This window comes from Cheilinus undulatus, linkage group 8, assembly GCF_018320785.1.
Source record: "Cheilinus undulatus linkage group 8, ASM1832078v1, whole genome shotgun sequence".
NCBI lineage: Eukaryota > Metazoa > Chordata > Actinopteri > Labriformes > Labridae > Cheilinus > Cheilinus undulatus.
Window position 1 is genome coordinate 48,672,412 of NC_054872.1, and position 19,591 is coordinate 48,692,002.

At 39.6% G+C, this 19,591-nt stretch overlaps 1 protein-coding gene across 1 annotated transcript in view; it reads left to right on the plus strand.

Moving 5' to 3' along the window:
• si:ch211-113g11.6 (uncharacterized protein LOC559008 homolog) overlaps window positions 1-19,591 on the plus strand; it is a 122,220-nt gene that overhangs the window by 99,721 nt on the left and 2,908 nt on the right. The window contains exons 11-13 of the mRNA XM_041793131.1: window positions 10,656-10,771; window positions 12,626-12,798; window positions 15,635-15,690. Coding sequence (XP_041649065.1) covers window positions 10,656-10,771; window positions 12,626-12,798; window positions 15,635-15,690 — 345 coding nt within the window. The remainder of the gene's footprint in view (window positions 1-10,655; window positions 10,772-12,625; window positions 12,799-15,634; window positions 15,691-19,591) is intronic.

Below are 19,591 nucleotides of genomic sequence, written 5' to 3' on the forward strand. Positions count from 1 at the left end.
AGTGGTTTGGGCAAAATTGGTGGAGAAAAGTAATGAAAACGTATTTTGATTTTGCAAAATTGGTGCAAATTGTAATTTAAAAAATATTCTTAGTTGTTTTAGGCATCTGGTGACCCCCTCTAAGTGTCTTGCGACCCCCATGTTGAGAACCACCGGTCTAAGCTCTAATCTCTCCTGATTTCAGTCTTTTTTATAACGATATAAAAAAGTCCTCACAGAAGCTATGAAAGGACAAGAGAACACACATTCTATTTTTAGATTTCCCTAACTTTCCTCAGTTTGTTAAAAGAATACTGAAGAGTGAAATGTAAAAGCCCATGCAACTGATTTGACTGCATTTAAAAATATATACAGACAGATAGAAAGAAATATATGCAGCTTTTAACCTTTAGCCTCTCGCTGAAACAGTTCCTGTTTGACTTGTTGTTTTTTTATCCTTCACTCTCTGGCTGATCTTTAGCCGCCTGACACTTCAGCTCAAGTAGAGAGACTAGACTGTGGGTGCCGAGAACAAGGGCACCTTGATGGTGGCTGTTACGAAAGTACATTACTCATCTAATTTCCTCCCCACCCACAGAGATACCCGTCTTGTTTATTCTAGTCACAGCTGTCTGGAGGAAAGGCTTACTTTGAGGCTAAAAGAATCCTTTATAACGTTGACCCAGACCGAACTGACGAGGCGGTAGGTACGGGCGGTTTGTGGAGTCCTAATTAGCTAAATATCTCACCGTGAACTTGGAGTTTTAACTAACTGGTCTCGCTGGGAGCTCTTCTGTAAGACGCAGCCCGACAGAACGTTACAGGATTTGACAAAGTGAATTTCTTCGTCTTTTGATCACCAGCCAGAAAATAATTCAGGATCATATATATGCGCTTAATAACCCGCTACTACACTATCTTTAAAACATGGCAGACATGACCCGGGCGCACAACGACTTTCACACTCCCAATCAAACAGAAATATGTAGTTCTCCTCTGAACTTGTTGTGACCTCATTTCTATAGAAGACTCTCTGGAGGAGGATTTTCCAGCATCTTGCCTGTGCCACACGCCTTGCCTCAGATAAATGCTACCCTTTTTTGATGTCCCACTTAATAAGTTGGTATTTTAAGACTATTCTTGTGGGTCTTGTTCGATTTATTGGAGTCCCCTTTGGTCAGAAGTCCAGTTTAACAGCGAGAAACACAAGTTTTAAGGCTGCACTTGGTTTAAAATCAGAGATGTGTCTACACAGTACAAGAATTCGCTCAGACTAAACCTAAACTAAGCCAATGTGTTATTACAAGAAAGAGCACTGATATTCACGTGTTATTTTATGTGGCTCCAGTTGTTTGGGTGAGGCTGGAGATAGGCTGCTTAACTGTATTTGCATGTATGCATCTGACTGTGTTATTTCAGGAAGTACAAATGAATACCTGACCATGCAGGATGCATGTTGCTGTAGGTTGCCTCTAGAGGGCACACTAGAGGGCACAGGTCATATACCAATGATATATAAAGTATATGCATCCTCCTGGATGTTTTACCCTTTTATTGATTGGGCGTGAACCTTCTTTTTCAAGTCCAGCCACAAATTCTCTCTTGGACTGAGGTCTGGGCTTTGACTTGGCCACTCCAGAACATTCATCTTGTTGTCTTTAAACCATTTCTGTGTAGCTTTCTCTGTATGCTCCAGGTCATTGTCTGATTGGAAAGTAAATCCTCTCCTCAGCTGTATTTTTCTTGCGGACTGAATAAGATTGTCCTCCAGGATTTTCCCGCATTCATTTTACCCTCTACCTTTACAAGCCTACCATAACTGGCCGCTGAGAAGCATCCCCACAGCATGATGCTGCCACCACTGTGCTTCACAGTGGAGATGGTGTGTTTGTGGTGATGTCAGTGTTTGGTGTCTTGTCTGATGACCAAAAGCATTTTGGTCTCATCACATCTAAAAACTTTCTTCCTCTTAACCTTTGAGTCTCCCACATGTATTTTGGTGAACTCTAGTCCAGATTGAATCTGAGTTTTCTTCAACAGTGTCTTTCTCTTTGCCTCTAACTCATAAAGCTTTAACTGGTGCAGAACCCAACCAACAGTTGTTGTCTGCAGAGTCCCTCCCATCCCAGCTACTGAAGCTTGGAACTCCTTCAGAGTAGTCATCGGTGTCCGGTGGCCTCTCTCACTAGTCTCCTTCTTATACTAAGTTTGTGAGGCCGGCCTGATCTGGCAGATTTCACATGATATATTCCTTTTTTTTGGTGATGGATTCAACTGAACCCTGGGGGATGTTCACAGCCTTGGAATTATTTTGTATCCATTCTCTGATCTATAATTTCCAATAAACTTTTCTCTGAGTAGCTCTAAGTGTTCTTCTGTCTTTATGGTGTAATGGTAGCCATGAATATTGACTAACCAGTAACTGGACCTTCCAGACACAGGTGTCTTTATACTACAATCACTGAGACACATTCACTGACCTCAGGTGATCTCCATTTCACTAATTGTGAGACTACTAGCACCAATTGCTGGACAACAGTTGAATTAAGTCACTTTAAAAGTGAATACCTTGGAACAAAGCGGCCCATGAGGGGAGTAAAGGGGAGAGCTTTCTGAGGCAGCCAAATGTGGGGACCCATGGAGGTCAGCAAAATCATGGGCCATTTTTTAACCTGTTAAAACCATATTTTAGATTAAACCTGAATAATAATCACTCTTATCAAAGCTGCGAAAAGAGTTTTATTTATTTATGCTGTTGTGCAATATTGCCGTTTTCATTATGTAAACACATTTTTTAAAAACAGATTTACTCTTTTTGGGTTATGTTAACAATGTGTATGGACACATTGAACCCAACCATTTGGAAAGTAATGTCAGACTACATAGCTAAGCCATGGTGTGCACAAATTTCAGGAAGTCAGAGTTGAAGAAATTGAGATAGCTCTAAGAGAATAGAGTAATTAAAAAACTACAAGAAAAGACAAAAACTGGCAAAAATGACATAAAAAGTGACAAAAATGTGGCTGAAATTGGCAAAAATTGGCAGTAAAAAAGTGGCAGAAAATAAGTTTAAAATAACAAAAAGGGATAAAGCAGCAAAGATGGGTTGACACAGGAAATGGTGGCAAAAATGGGCAATAAAGTGGTGAACAGCAGTCAAAAACGGCAAAATGGGATGAAAGTGGCAAAATGTATTTTAAGTAGGAAAAATGGTGAAAAGTGATTAAAAAGAGGCAAACAGTCGTAAAAGTAGGGAAATGGGCAGTAACAGTGGTTAAAATGGGGCTAAATGGGTTAAAAGTAAAAACTGGACAGTAAAAGTGGTTAAAAGGTGGCAATATTGGGTTAAAAGTAGGAAAATTGGACAGTAAATAATGGTGAAAAATGGTTAAAAAGTGGCAAAATTTATTTAAAGTAGGAAAAATGGTGAAAAGTGATTAAAAAGTGGCAAACAGTTGTAAAAGTAGGAAAAATGGGCAGTAAAAGTGATTTAAAAAGTGGCAAAATATATTAAAAGTAGCAAAAACTGGAAGAAAAAATGGTTAAAAGGTGGCAATATTGGGTTAAAAGTAGCAAAATTGGACGATAAAGAAATGGTGAAAAGTGATTAAAAACTGGGGAAAAGTAGTATAAGTAGCAAAAATGGGCAGTAAAAGTGGTTAAAATGGGGCAAAATGGGTTAAAAGTAGCAAAAATGGGCAGTAAAAGTGGTTACTATGTGGCAAAATGGGTTAAAAGTAGCAAAATTGGGCAGTAAAAGTGGTTAAAATGTGGCTAAATGGGTTAAAAGTAAAAACTGGACAGTAAAAATGGTTTAAAGTGGTCAGAAAGTGGCAAAATGTATTAAAAGAAGCAAAAATTGGAAGAAAAAGTGGTTAAAAGATTGGGATATTGGGTTGAAAATAGGAAAATCGGAGAGTAAAAAATTGTGAAAAATGGTGAAAAAGTGGCAAGTTAATTAAAAGTAGCAAAATTGGACAATAAAAAATGGTGAAAGTGGTTAAAAAGGGGCAAAAAGGTGTGGAAAAGGTAACATGGTTGAAGGCTGCAAAAATTGCCTAGAAGTGACTAAAATGGGGTTAATGTGGAAACAAATGTGGCAAAATAGTCAGAAAAAGTGAGAGAAAGGAATGTAAAAAGTGGCAACAATATCAATGAATCCCAGCTAAGGAGGGCCCATCTTTTGGGGTTTTCAGGGGCCAATTCTGTGGGCCGGCCTGCCTATGCAGTCTCTTATTTTACATCACATTTTTTTTGATTGGCATTACTCTGCAGAAATAGGTTTCACTTTGACATTACAGAAGGTTTTTTTGGTCAGAAAAACTAGATTGAATTGACTATGATTGATTTATAAAATGCACATGAATGCAAGCATCATACACAGCGGTTCTTTTGTAGCCATGATTGACAGTTATGGACCCGCCTCCCTGACAGCCTATGAACTCATGCACAGTCACAAAGACAGCAGAGAAAGTCAAGATGACAGCATACTATGATGATGCTTGTCATGCTGCCAGTCTGTTGGCCGAGACAGGACAAGATTACCATAGATAAAACCAGTTGGTAGAATGCATTATTTTCCAGAAACATCTGTGAAAACAAACTTTAGTAGTTGCCTTAAGAAGGATAAAAATGCCAGCTATGTCTGATGTCTTGGCCTGTGCTGTTTGGTAGAAGTTAAACTCCTGATAGCTTAGAGTTAACTGTTGCTCAATTAGCCATGTTAAAAAGTACCAGACAAAACCTGTAGTGCAAAGGAACTGAAAAAATCTACAATAGATCATTGAAGTTCAGCCGCCCTGTGACTTCTAATGCTGTCTGTGTTCAGTCAGGCTGCTAAAGAACAGAGAAAAAGCAGCACAGGGTGCTTACAAGGTTGTAGACCCTTTGAACTAGAGTAAAACCAGAGCAATTAGTCTTTCAGGCAAGCATCTGTTGGAGTTAGAAGAAAGGAGCGGTCAGCAGTGAAAGACTTCTCTTCTCTCTGCAGCTCGCTGACACATTGACCAGCAGAAGAAAAAGGTGCTCGGACCAGCTCAGTCATGGAGGCGATAACAACAGAAAAGCTCCCCTCCGGGATGGAGGGAAGAAATGTCAGAGCTGTAGACTTGTTGGAGGCTGACTTTATGTTCCAGATCAGAGGCTATTTTCTTTTCATGGTGTGACATCTGAGGTGGCAGCGGCTTAGAAAGAGAGACCAGCGTGGCTCCAGGCTGGCAGAAATATGAGCCAGGGAGGTAAATGATGTTACTCAGAGTTGATAGAGTTTGCACCTTGGAGAGAAGTGAGATTGAGCTTGTTAGTAAAAGAAGGCGGATGTAGCCCAGCTGAAGAGCTGTGTTTATTATCTGTTGGCCTTGTGTCCGACAGTCAAAGCTTTTAGATACTAAGTGTGGATATTAAATGGTATTAGGGGAGTTATTTGCTGTAAAAAGAATGTATCTCCTCAGCAAACTCTCCCTGGATAAATAAAACCAAAAAAACAGATTCTCTCAGCAGATGTAGCACGGGTTCAGCATTGTCAACCTTTTTCCCTCTCTGAATGTCTTGCTGCTATTTTTGTGCTGACACACCGTTTTGATGAAACAGCTGAAAATAGCTGCAGGCAGGATTAAAGAGTCGTATGAGAATAAACTGGTTGAAATGGGGAATGTTATCTTTGACTGCAGAGGGGAAAAAAAAAAGATTTGAAGTTTATGAAAAAAGTGAGACAAGTCAGTGACGGCAAGAGCCCGACTGCGTAATTACAAAACCAGAAAGTGCCTGGTGGAGGGGAGCGTTCAGGAAATGAAGATGTGAGATAGAAAGGTTTCACTGTAATCACATTTTCACAGCAGGGGAGGTTAAATAATCCAAAAACGTGACAAAAGACGAAACAAATCAGAACATCTTTCTGCAGGGAGCCTCTAAATCTGTAAATCTGTGCTTGCAAAGGAATGAGAAGTTGTCTGGAGAAAGTGAATAAGATAATGTAAATAAAAAGGTAAGATTAACATTTTTATTAGCTTGTAGAAACAAAGTGCAAGATAACAGAGCAGAGCACAAGACTGCAAACTATCTGTGAGAATGATGCTGATCTCAGGCCTCGTCCACACATAGGGGGATATATTTTCGAGGTTTTACTGTGTATTTTGGCATTTTTGCACACAAAAGCAGCATTTTAGCTCCCTGAAAATGCACCTTTAGAGAAGCTCCCTCCAGGGTGGAGATTTTTCATACTGTGTTTATGTTGAAAAAGTAGATGCGAAATACAGAGTAATAGGCTTGTAACGCTGGTTTGTCCTCATTTCCACAGCAACAATGGTCAATGCTTCTTCATACAACACTCCTAAGAAACAAACCCCAGTCCCTCAGTTTAATGTGAATTACAATCCCATTTCCAAAGGAGTTGGGATGCTCTTTAACCCTTACAGCTCCAGTGGCACAGATCCGTTGTAAATTGCTTGGTAACTTTTGAACCGTAAGTCATAGGCACTAGCTTGTTTTTTCCTGAGAAAGCTCTGGGTTGTGACTTTCTAAATATGTTCTTCATGTATTCATAGCTCTTACAGAACATTTTCTAGTGAGCCCAGAACTTGGCTGTCTTCCCAGGGTCTCTGAAGACAGGGTTGTCGTATGCAACAAGAAGTGACGCAGAGAAAAATGTTAGTAACATTTGAACCATACGTTGTAGACACTCTTTTTTTTCCTCTAAAAGCTGACCATTTTGCCGTTCTTTTGCTATCATTAATGTCTCCATAGCCCTTAAGGATGCCGTTTTGGCAAGCCCGGAACTTCGGTCACTTTTTGGGGTCTTTACAGATTAAATCAAGGGCGTTAGATCCGGTAATAAGCGTCTTTTTGTCCATTTTTAATCCATTTTCAATATTTTACTTTGGCTTTCTTCAGTGGATAGCACCATATTTGTTGAGGGCAACATTTAGATGTAATGCATTGTGGGAGATGTAGTCGACTAGTTGCATCCCTTCTGCTTAAAGGAACAGCAAAAATGAATCTAACTGCAAAAAAGCACATGGACTTGTTTTGTATATATGTATGTTTTAAAAATTAAACGTTTGTCACAGAATGTTCATTTTTTCACTGTTTTGTCCCAAAGAGATGAGAGAACAAGTCTGTGCAGAGAAAATGCTTTGTCACTATTGTTTACTGAGTGTTATCACTGGAAATCTTTGCGTTTCAAATTCTGATTTTTTTTAATTTTGTCTTTAGAGTCCTATAACTTTTTCAAAATCTAAGTGACATTACTTTAGTAGATAATATTCTTAATACTATTATTCTTAAAGCCCAGGTTGTCCTGAAAAAAAAGATGTGTAGAACTGACTGTGCACCACAGGGTTGATGCTTTACAAGCTTTTTAAGACAAAAAGGTCCAGACGAGACATGATGGTGAAAAACATAAAAGTATTGCCTCTTCTTTTGAAAAACTGTTTGTAAACATCTGGAAATTGAGGACACCAGTTGCTGGAGTTTATGAAGAGGAATGTTGTCCCATTCTTGCCTGATGTCGGATTCTAGCTGCTCAACAGTCCTGGGTCTCCTTTGCTGGATTTTTCCTTTTCTGATGCTCCAATTGTTTTCTATTGATGAAAGGTCTGGACTGCATGCAGGCCAGTGAAGCACCTGGACTCTTACTGTGAAGCCATGTTGTTGTGATGGATGCGGTATGTGGTTTGGCAATGTCTTGCTGAAAAATGCAAGGTCTTCCTTGAAAATACACGGTCTGGATGGGAGCATATGTTGCTCTAAAAAATCTGTAAGACTAACCAGTTAAAGGTTATTAAAAAATGAGCTGTGTTAACTTAAGAATCCCAAATAGCTTTTTCAGCTCTATTTTTTTGAGTTAACAGAACACATTTTTAGTTTTAAGTTAACTTTATTTCATCACTCTACATCCTTTTTTTTTTTTTTTTGTCATTTTACCATAATGACTTGACAAATATCTCTGAATACACATAGTTTCTACAGAATGCCCTTGGGCATTGGGTACTTCTGCATCATGAGTGAGGTTACCCTCTCAGTTAGAGCAATCCCACTGGTAGGTTTCCCAGGATGCCTTTGGGCATTGGGCACTCTTGCACCATGAGTGAAGTTACCCTCTCATTTAGAGCAGTCCATAGCGATGGGCAAATCCATTGCTTCACTAAAAGATTCATTACTCGAGGCCTCAGTTAAAGGTTCAAAATACCGCCATGAATGAATGATGGTTTATAATATGAGTTGCCAATTGAATGTGTAAGTGGGCCTTCTTGATGCACCTCAATAAAACTGCATTTGATTTGTATCATGCAACAATGGTCTATAATGTTGTTTTATTCTAGGCTATAAGATTGTATAGGTCATGCTGCCAGCCTAATCAACTGTAAAATGAATCGCGCCCCTCTTGCGTGATCAAGTGTTAACGTAGTGGATTTTAATACTGGAATTTAACATGTCGTAGTTTATTTTTTATTATTTTGACTAAATGGCCTGGGGACACACACAAGTGTTGTGAAAAGACATCGTAAACAAAGCAATGATGTCATCTGCACAAAACCGAGGCCTCACTTTACACTGATCACGTGGTTTTTAGCAAACTGACACAAGCCTTGAAGCAGGGCTTCATCTGGCACGCCCCCTTTTACTCGGTACACGCCTCAATGCCTCAGCTTCAGATGACCCATCACTAGCAGTCCCACTTGTGGGTTTCCCAGAGTGCCTTTGGGCATTGGGCACTTTTGCACCATGAGTGAAGTTACCCTCTCAGTTACCGCAGTCCCACCTGTGGGTTTCCCATAATGCCCTTGGGCACTGGGCACTTTTGCACCATGAATGAAGTTACCCTCTCAGTTAGAGCAGTCCTGCCTGTGGGTGGCTTGATTGTTCAAAATCAAGTGGTGGTTGTAGTCGGAGCGTAACGGAGAGAAAGAGAGCGAATTGTAGTGAGAATACTTACAATGCCAGGAGGAATAGAGGAATATTCACCCTCTGACATGACGTTCAGTTGTCCGGTGAAACCTTGAGACAGACGGTGCATCTGTAAGCACCAACAGCATGTCCGTGCGCCCTGATAGTCCACAAAGCAGCACATACCGAGGCCGATGCTTTGCCTCACCGTGGCTGGGGAGGGAGGGGACGTGGTGGAGGTATCGGGGTGGTCAATACACCGCGAATAGTGACAGAGGTAGGGAATGAAAAATATTGCGAAGGTAGAAGCAGCCATGTTTGAAGCTGTGGGAGAAAATGCACAGCCAATGGTGATGGAGGCTGCCTGGTGATGTCAGAATATGCAAATTAGATGAGTGAATTTACTGCCATCACAACGTTTACAGTATGCCTTTATCTCTAACCACTTTCAAGCTACAGCCTGTTGAAATCTTGATATCAAAATTGAATATTTTCATGAAAAAACTCTGGCGCGCTAACAGTTAATTTTAAAGGTACGAGATCGTCCCCTGGAGCCCTGGTTGGTAAAATTTGTAGCCGGCCTTTGGACCGGTTTTAGTGCTAGAGATCGGTTCACAGAGGTTCTGCTGCTTGTTCTGCCATTTGCTGGTTCAGCGTCTTTGATCTCTCACAACCTGCGGTGACCTTTAACCTTTAACGAGAGTTACGATAGCCTTAGGTGCTTGTTTGGTATCTGGATGCGTTTCACTGCATATTGCTGAAACATCTCACAGTTACAGTTCCCTGCCTCAGAAATCAAGTCATGTGGACTTGATATGAAGGAAGAACTTTTGAAATGTCTGCCCGTCTGTACCATTTGGAGAACTGCTTGCACAGGAGGCCTGATATTTGGTCTCTTATACATACACTGAAAGACATTTAGAGTATTTTAAAATTAGCTTGTTTTCCCCTATTTTCTCATTTTTGGTGAAAAGTTACTTGAATCAAATCATAGCATGTGTATCAAGATTTTAATTGAACCGTCTTGAGAAGTTGAGATTCACACACCTAATATGTAGTGATGCTTTCCTTGTTAAAATTTCAAATGCATCTCTTTTACCTGAAGTCAAAGTGCAGAGGTTAAGTGTTAATGCTCAAATATGGAAGGTCTATGTTGTACTGAACTGAGCATTTAACAGTCTATTATACTGACCACTCATTGTTTACTGTTGTGCCATTAAAGGAATTAAGAGTATACACCTTTGGTATGACTACACCAATAATCATGGTGATATCTCCTTGGGGGGACATATATCTGAGTAGGCAGGCCTAACCGGTTCAGATCCAGGTCTGTCCTACTCTATAGTTGATGCAGAATGACCCAGAATTAGAAAAAAACCTTGAATTGCACAGATTTATTCAGAGTTATCCTGAACTCAACCTCACACATCCTCTGCTTCTGTATTGCAGTCAGTGATGCAGTGTTTGCTCCGTCCATTAGAGGTTAAACAAGCTCGAAGCAGCTCTGCCTTCACAAACGCCCGTACGGAAAACTTCAAAAACTCCAGTCGACCATTTTGCCTTGGGCTCTCCAGAGTATCTTAAAGTGGAAGCTGTCCAAGTCAAATCTTATACTTGTAAAACGTTCTGGACAGCTCAACAAGGGCAGCAAATCGAGCAACTAAAGAGAAAAGGAGAACGCACACATTTTAACACATGACTCAAAGGGTGAATTTTACTGTTTGTGTGCAGTTTAGATGACTTCTATGTCTCTCTGCTGCATTTTCAACATCTTCTGTCTCTTGTTTCTACAGATCAGGGTAAAGTCCTCAAAGTTCTCCACAGCAGCGAGGGGGTCTTCATCGTTTCTCAATACTCTATGTTTCACAATGAAGGACCCGTCCTGAACATGGCCATCGACTCTCCAAAGGTATGTAGGATAACAGTACCCGGTGCATAAGGTGTTACTCAAGTTATATTCATGCTTTTATTAAACAGAACACCAGGCGTTGAAAGGCTTCAAGCCAGCCTTTATGCATGTAAGACTGATTCAATACACAACAGATGTTCTTAGATTCAATAAAGTGATCAAGGTCTAGTCTCAGTACGAGTTTATAATGAATCAAAAAAGGGATAATTTTTCCAATGCAAAAAATTAGGTAGGGTTGTTATGCAAAAATACAGAGCAGTGGAGTAGAGCAAGGAGCCAATGGGCCATAAAGAGGAAAGGAATATACACTGCATTCCAAATTCAGTTTTGTGTTTTTCAGTTAAACTCATGGATGGTATGTCTCAGGGCTCTTTGGATCACTGAAAACAATCTCAGACACCTGTGATAGTTATTTTGCCAGGTGAGCCCGATTAAAGGAAAACTACTTAAGAAAGATGTTCCACATTATTAAGCAGGCCACAGATTTCAGAAATATGGGAAAGAAAAAGGATCTCTGCTGCTGAAAAGTGTCAAATAGTGCAATGCCTTGCCTTCACAAAAACTTGAGTGTGATCATCGTACTGTGAAGAAATTAGTGGCTGATTCGGAGCACAGACGGGTTTGTGCAGATAAAGGCATAATGAGGAAGGTTTCTGCCAGACAAATTCATTGGATTAAGAGAGCAGCTGCAGCAAACAGGCATTTGAAGCTGCTGGTGCCTCTGGAGTCTCACCAACCTCAAGGTGTAGGATCTTCCAGAGGCTTGCAGTCATGTACAAACCTACCATTCAGCACCCCCTAACCAATGCTCACAAGCAGAAATGGTTGCAGTGGGCCCAGAAATACATGAAGACTCATTTTCAAACAGTCTTGTTTACTGATGAGTGCCGTGCAACCCTGGATGGTCCAGATGGAGGAGTAGTGGATGGTTGGTGGATGGCCACCATGTCCCAACAAGGCTGTGATGTCAGCAAGGTGGGGGCAGGGCCATGTTTTGGCTGGAATCATGGGGAGAGAGCTGTTGGGAAAATGACCTCGGCAAAGTATATAGAGTTTCTGACTGACCACTTTCTTCCATGGTACAAAAAGAAGAACCATGCCTTCCATAAAAAAAAATTATCTACATGCATGACCAAGCACCACCTCCTGCTGCAAAGAATCCCTCTGTGTCATTGGCTGCTATGGGCATAAAAGGAGACAAACTCATGGTGTGGCCCCCATCTCCCCTGGCCTCAACCCTACTGAGAACCTTTGGAGCATCCTCAAGCTGAAGATCTATGAGGGTGGGAGGCAGTTCACATCAAAACAGCAGCTCTGGGAGGATATTCTGACATTCTGCAAAGAAATTCAAGCAGAAACTCTCCAAAAACTCACAAGTTCAATGGATGCAAGAATAGTGAAGGTGATGTCAGAGAAGGGCTCCTATGTTAACATGGAACTTGGCCTGTTCAGATGTTTTTGATTGAAATAGCTTTGATTTCAGTAAATATGACCTCCCAGTGCTGCAAATTCAACAAATGACCATTACAGCCTACAACCCCGTGCTCTGGTCCACCTCTTCCTTCCATCCTGGGGCCAGGGAAGCATGCCACACCCAAGCGTGGAAGAGCATACTCACAAATACAGTACATTGTCTTCCATTCTCTATCTAATATTGATAGAGATTAGAAATATCTGATTCTGTTTAGTCTTTTACTGTTTAATGTTGATTTGTAGTTGTTTCTCTGGTGTCACAGCTGGAAATCGTTCCTGTTCTAAGCAGCAACAAGCTGACAGAGTCTGACTTATTCCAGTAATACTGCTCTGTTATTAAACCATAAAACACACCCTCTATTACATCTTTTTCCTCCTCAGGGCCATCTGTATGTTGGTACAGCCATGGAGGTCCAGCGGGTTCCTCTGGCTGACTGTGGTCGCTATGGCGACACATGCAGAGAGTGCATCCTATCCCGGGATCCATACTGCGCCTGGGACAGGGCCAGGAGGAAGTGCATCGCCATCCCGCCTGGATACAACGTCACGTCTGGGTATGATTGGATATGATGTCACTGCTGCAGAGGAGAGGAGAGGAAGGGAAAGGGGAGGAGAGGATGGGAGAGGAGAGGAGAGGAGAGGAGAAGATGGGAGAGGAGAGGAGAGGAGAGGAGAGGAGAGGAGAGGAGAGGAGAGGAAGGGAAAGGGGAGGAGAGGATGGGAGAGGAGAGGAGAGGAGAGGAGAGGAGAGGAGAGGAGAGGAGAGGATGCTCATTAGTGCTTGAAAAATGATCAGTGTTGAAAGATCTGAAGAGAAAACCCTCTAAACTCTGATAGAAAGGAGCTCAGACATGCTGATTCGGCTTATCCTGATAGCATTTCTGGGAGTGTCTTCAAATGCTTCATTCCCTTAAAATATTACAACCTGAGATGTGGATAAACGGTCACGGAGAGATCAGATAAGCTTTAATTATCCTCATAATCATTTATTAATCAGTCCTGTTTCAACAGATTTTGTGGAAAAAAAAAACTCACTAAACATGTTTATTCAAAACTGTTCTGATTTTAGAAGCACAAACAATCTTTAACAATCCATGAGTCATTTAACATCATTCAGATTTAAAGATAAGCACATTTTTATGAGCTGAACGCAGAAGTGTTTTGCATCTGCAGTAATAACAAGCCATTCACATGCAGTACGTTTTGTTTACTATGATGTTAATTTTGTGTATTTTTTTCTCCAAATATCTAACAACGGTTAATCTGCAAGAAAATGAGGATGATGCAAAATATTTAAGTCTAGCTTTTAAGCATTTTAGGCAGGATTGTGAAAACAATTATATTGTGTTGCAGCTTCACTCTCTTCAGATGTTAACTCACGTTTAGTCCAGGTAACTATGGCTGTGAAATAATGATTTTTCAATCACAAATCATGGCTGAGTTGTAACAATGAATTACATTCCATCACGGTTTATAGCATCTTTAAAATTCTATAATTTTGTTATCAAATCCAGTTGTTTTCAGGCCACACAGAGGGTGCATGTGATGTCACAGCAGTGCAAGTCTCTGCAAGCCAATGAAATCAGTGAAGAGCTGGAAGTAAACCGCTAAAGATTGCCATCTTTTTGAATAAGTACATCTTGGTTAGGTTCTGATGGTTCTGATTAGGCTGATAAAATATATGTTTACAGAAATGTTTGGCTCCATAATGGTAGGTGAATAAACGTGAATCTGGGTTGGTACAGTAGAATAACAACCAGTCAGATCCAGATGAATATAATCTGAGCTCCACAAGGGCTGGGAAGTTAATCCAAAATTGAATTAAATCGCAATATGGCCTGCTGCTATTTCCACATTGCAGAAGATGCAATATTATTTTAACCTGAAATTTGTGTCAGAATACCACTTTAAAGGTTTTTTTTTTTTAATTTATTTTGTGTAGCAGAGATATTATGCATTACATATCATGCTTAAGTTTTTCTCATTATGTATGAGAATAACATAAAAATGAAATCAAAACATGAAATTGAAATTGAAAAACAATGTTTTTAAAGGGGAAATGTATTAGAAAGAAGTAAAAATCATGAGTTTAAAAGGTAAAAATGTGAAATGAAATTTGTAATCATGAAATTAACAGTCAAAATGTGATGCAAAATTTTAAATTGTGAGTCTAAAAGGTCAAACTATGGGATTATAAGGTCAAAGTTTGGAGTTGAAAATATGAGGTAAAATAGGTCAAAATATGACTTAAATTTAGAATTATGACTCTTAAAATATTACATGAGAAGTCAAAATTATAAGTTGATATGCTCAAAGTAAGAAACAAAAAGTCAGAATCCTAAGTTTGAGTCCTAATTGTGAGATGCAAAATTGAAAATGTGAAGTTAAAGCAGAAATGAATTTCATCCCTGACTTCTAATCTAAACATTTTGACTTTTACTTGTTCAGATTTTATGACTTTACAAGGATATTTTAAACAATCAAGAATACGTTCACATTTTTATACTTGGGGAAATCTGCAGACCCCAGACTGATGGGCCAGTTAGAACAGAAATATGAGATCATCTTGCGGGCCAGATTTAACTGGCACAGGCTGGATTTTGAGTTTAACACCCCTGATTTGGACTATTCAGGAGTTCATGTTGTGTTGCTTTCTCTGTGTAAGTTAACTTTTTATTTCAACAAACTGGTCTTTGTTGAGTTTTTGTTCAAAAGAGACCAAAAATTCAAACATTAGCTTAACCACAGATAAAAAAGAACTTGCTATGGATAGAAAAGGAAATGAAAATATCAAAAGAGAACAGTAAAAATAGGCTGATATTATTGATAAATTTGTTTTTAGCAAGTCCCATCTTTTATGTCGCCCTCTTCAGAAACCACTCTCTGAGGTAACTGAGTCTACGTCCATGTTTTATTCAGTCTCTCCATTTGATCTAAGCTAATGACATCATTAACAAGCATGTAACCCTACTGGCTGAATGTGTACAGATTGACCCCACAGTGGCCCCAGCTTGAGGCCTGTTTTTAAAGGGTTAATCTGGTAGAAATAAGACATCCACTGGCTGTGAGATGAGGAAAACTTCCACTAAAGAAATCAAGGTTCATAAAAGATGCATGCTGAACTAATACAGCATTGATTCTCTTGGTTGGTGAGGTGCTGTGGCTTTAATGGATCTTTGAATTTCCAATTTTAAAAGAGAAAATGAAAATCAATCATGTGCTATAATGAGCCTCTGACTCCCTCCTTCCCCTCCTCCTCCTGACACCGCTGAATGATTTGTCTCTGCATGTTTTAATTTGTATGTAACAGTCAGTTGATGTGGAGGCTTATAAGCCATTTGTGAAACTGTTTAATGCCGCTAATTTGTCCTCTCTATTATTTTCCGACAGGGCGCTCATTCAGAATCTGGACCATTCCAACTCGTCGGTTTGTGGGGAAGCTGCTGGTGAGCTCTTATCTGCTCTCTCCCACTCTCTCTTAATTAAACCAGAATAGGAACCTTTCTGAGCAGCTACAGTAAAGAGATGATTATCATATAATTGAGCAGAGTCCAAAAACCCCATAGGGAGAGACTTTTTTTTTCCACAACTGGTCCTGTTTCAGAGCTCAGAACCAAGTTATAACCTCCAATCATGATGGCATTAGCACCCCTCTGCAAGGAAGGATATCTCCTCTAGTGATCGCTTTTTAACATTTCATTTATTTCGATTCGTGTCAAGAGGTGATGCGTGTCCTGTACGGCGATACAGTGACAAGTTTTGATCCAGATAGTTAAACTTCTGATGATTAGGAGCAGCGTTTCTACTGTGGCTAATGCCCTAGGGCCAAGAATTAATGAAAAACACTAGACAGCCACATAAATTAGTTATTATCTTTATTTTTCGGTTCTACGTAAAAGCAGGGAATGACGCATTTAAGTCTCAAGGTTGGAGTCAAGTCAGGACGGCCTGTTCCTGCTACAGCCTCTGCATAGAGGGCACAGGAAGTAGGCGAAGAAAACAGAAAGTAGGCAAATAAACACACAGAATGTGTAAAAATCAAACATTTCTGCAGCTTTACAGGCCTGTCCTGTCTACAGCTGCATCTCAAAAAAATAGAACATCATGAAAAAGTTAGATATATTTTGTCACTCTTTTCAGAAAGTGAAACCCATATATTATATAGACTTGTTACACATAGAGTGAAATATGTCAAGCCTTTATTTCTTAACATGCTGATGATTGTGGCTTACAGATAAGAAAACACAAAATTCATGATGATGATGAATGATGCACGGATTTGTTTTCTTGTTTTTGTTTTTATTTTCTTGTTTATTTTGGTCACAAAAACAGAAAATCAAATAAAATAGTTCTTTAAAGGGGTCCAATTTTTGTTCTTTCAATTCTGTTGTTTTCCTTTCCTGTTTTAATGAGGTACTTGATGAAAAGAGAAATCATGTGACCCATTGGGAATGGTGAACATTTCAAAATAAAAGCCCTAATGACAAAATTTAGGCCTATATAGCATCCACTGGGTTTTCAACTATAATAATAAGCCTATTTGCTCTATACAATATATTAGAATTAATGTCAGGTGTAAAAGTACTGCTGATTCAAAGGAAAATAAAGGAAAAGTTGATTTTCAATCGATGATTGTATTGCTTGGTGGAAATGATTGTTTTTTTTTTAGTGTGTGGAATCTGACTCCTGCTTTCTGCATGAATACATACCTTAAGCAGTCCAGGCTTATTTATTCATATCCATTTATTTTCCTCTTAATATCAATAGTCCATTGAATTACCAGTATTTTACCACTTATATTATTTTTTAATGCAATGTGTAGAGCAAATAGGCCTATTACTGCCTACCGTTATGAAGAGGGCTCTTGTGAAATTTGTTCAGAAGTGTAAATATGTGTATATATGTTACTGGATCAGAGGGAATCGGGTTGGCAAATGAAAAATTTCATTTTCGCCTAGTTTTCTTTGCAATTTTAGCATGTATATCTCATAGAAATAATGCAGTTGAAGTCCAAAAATCTCTAGTAGGCCAAAGCACCACATTTTGACATTACCTCTTTCAACTTTCATGCCACTAGAGGGTTATCAGGACAAAATAAGAAAGATTTGGGTTAAAAAAAAAATAATAAACAGGCGAAAAAATTGCCATTTGAAAAATCACAAGTATCAAACTTTTTTTTTTTTTTTTTTTTTATTGGTGGTCTCTGCATCATGGAATTCTTTTTTCCCCCTCAAATCACCCAGACCACCATATAGTTCCCTTTCAGAGGAAGTCTTACAAAGGAACTGAAGTTTGACACCAAGAGGAGCAGATTTATTTTCATTGACACAAAAAACAACACAAAATGAAGTGCAGAAAACTAAAAGAAACTGTTGAAACAAATGAAAACTGCACAAACATGACTTGAATTTTCAGCAGAGGCTGGGCTTTCAAATGAGACCGTGTGTGTCTGTAGTACCAGGAACCATCCCATAGGGGGCGGAAGTGTCTGACTACACAGCACTACAGCCACTTTGATATGTGGTCACTGATTTGAGTCCTTTCTGAGTTGGATGTGGTGTAGGTAAGAATGGTTTATTCTGGCTTGTAAATGAGCTTCTTCTGTTTAATTTGATGTGTAACATTACTATTTTTGTGCAAAAACAGAGTGCACAGAGCAAGTTTGTTTGGATCAAGGTGAACAGGACCTAATTTGGTCCCACTAGGACTTAAGATTAAACACAGTGGTAGCTATATGAGCCTAAATTTTGACATTAGGACTTTTATTTCGAAATGTTCACCTTTCCCAGTGGGTTACATGTTTTTTTTTCCCTCAAGTTTTTCATTAAAAAAAGAAAAGAAAATAATAGAATTGAAAAAAAAATTGACCTCTTCTTTAAATTTTTTTTTTTTTTTTCCATTTTTTTGACTGAAATGAATAAGAATAAAAAGAAAGAAAGAAAATGGCTTGTTTTTCCATTGTCTTAGAGTTTGTCCCATTTTTTGAGTGTGGTTTCTGACAGGAAATTAATCTGCCAGAAAATACATTGACCCTTATAATCTCTAAAAATGTTATTTTCCCCTAACTTAGCATCTGCTCTTATCAATTCTATTTTTATCAGAAGTTTTTAGAGTTGCTCTGATATGCTGGTGGGAAAGGAAAACATTGCAATCCAGAGTTCCCCTAACAATCCACATTTTTATAGGCATAGTTGTCAGAGAATGACCCTCTAATGCAAACTGATCCTATAATAAAATCTAAAACTCCTACATCGAGGTTATGAAATACCACTGTCACTGGAGAAAAAAGCATTTTAAAGACGTCTTTCCCATGACCTCTCAGGCAGAGTTCAGTCCTGATACCTACCTCCTGTCAGTGACAGCAGACACTTGGACAGAATCCTTAATGATGAAGCCAAACTTTAGTCTGCAGTCGTCTTTATTTCTGCTCATCCACGGGGACCTGACTACCCAGGTTTTCTCCAACTTTGCAAGAAATTTAAAATTCAAAACCTCGGAGTGACTTCCTTTTTGACTCACAAAGATCATGATTGGATTAACCTGTGAGAGAGCCCGCAGCTAAAAAGGAGCTCTGGGTCCCTATTGACAGCTTGGCACATGGCTCCTTTAAAAGACAGATTATAATGTAGGACCTGCCTCAAGGCCCACAGAGTTTCTGCTGGATAATAAAGTCTAGTGGAGCATATTCCCAAATTCATTAGCTGCTGATCAAATAACCACAAACTAACTCACACATAATGAATATGAGAATATTGGGTCCCTGAAGATCCAGGGCCTTGAGGCAGTTTCCTGCTTTCTTAGCTTGGTAATCCTTCCTTGTTAAAAACCGACAAAACAACAGGAGTGAAGAGCGGTGTGAGCCAGACTGTGGATGGAGAACTGTGGAAATAAACACAGGAAACTTGGGCCCTAATGGAAGGATAAGCTGTCAGTGAAGGGACCTTTAATCCTGTTTGTGCTGCTCTACTAAGAAGATACATACCCCACCACATGGCCCTCGGCTGCCACCATAACCCTGAGCAGCACCGCCACTTTTGACCGTTCCAGCCTCTGTAGATGCAGAAAGCTCAATGCTGAGGCCACCCACAAGGGCTGGAAAGATTTGTTGACTTTGTCAGTAAAAGTTAGTGAAAAAAGTCACTGATGCATTTAATTGTCAGTGATTTGACGGTTATGCCAGCGCGCATGTTCTCCATGATGCATGTTTCCTCTGCTCCATGTGTTTGTGTGCTTTATACCACTCCATCCAATGCACCACATTGGACTTGGTGATGCTAGGCTTGCATGCAGCTGCTCAGCCATGGAAACCCATGAATCTCCTGCTGCACAGTTTAAGTGCTTACATTA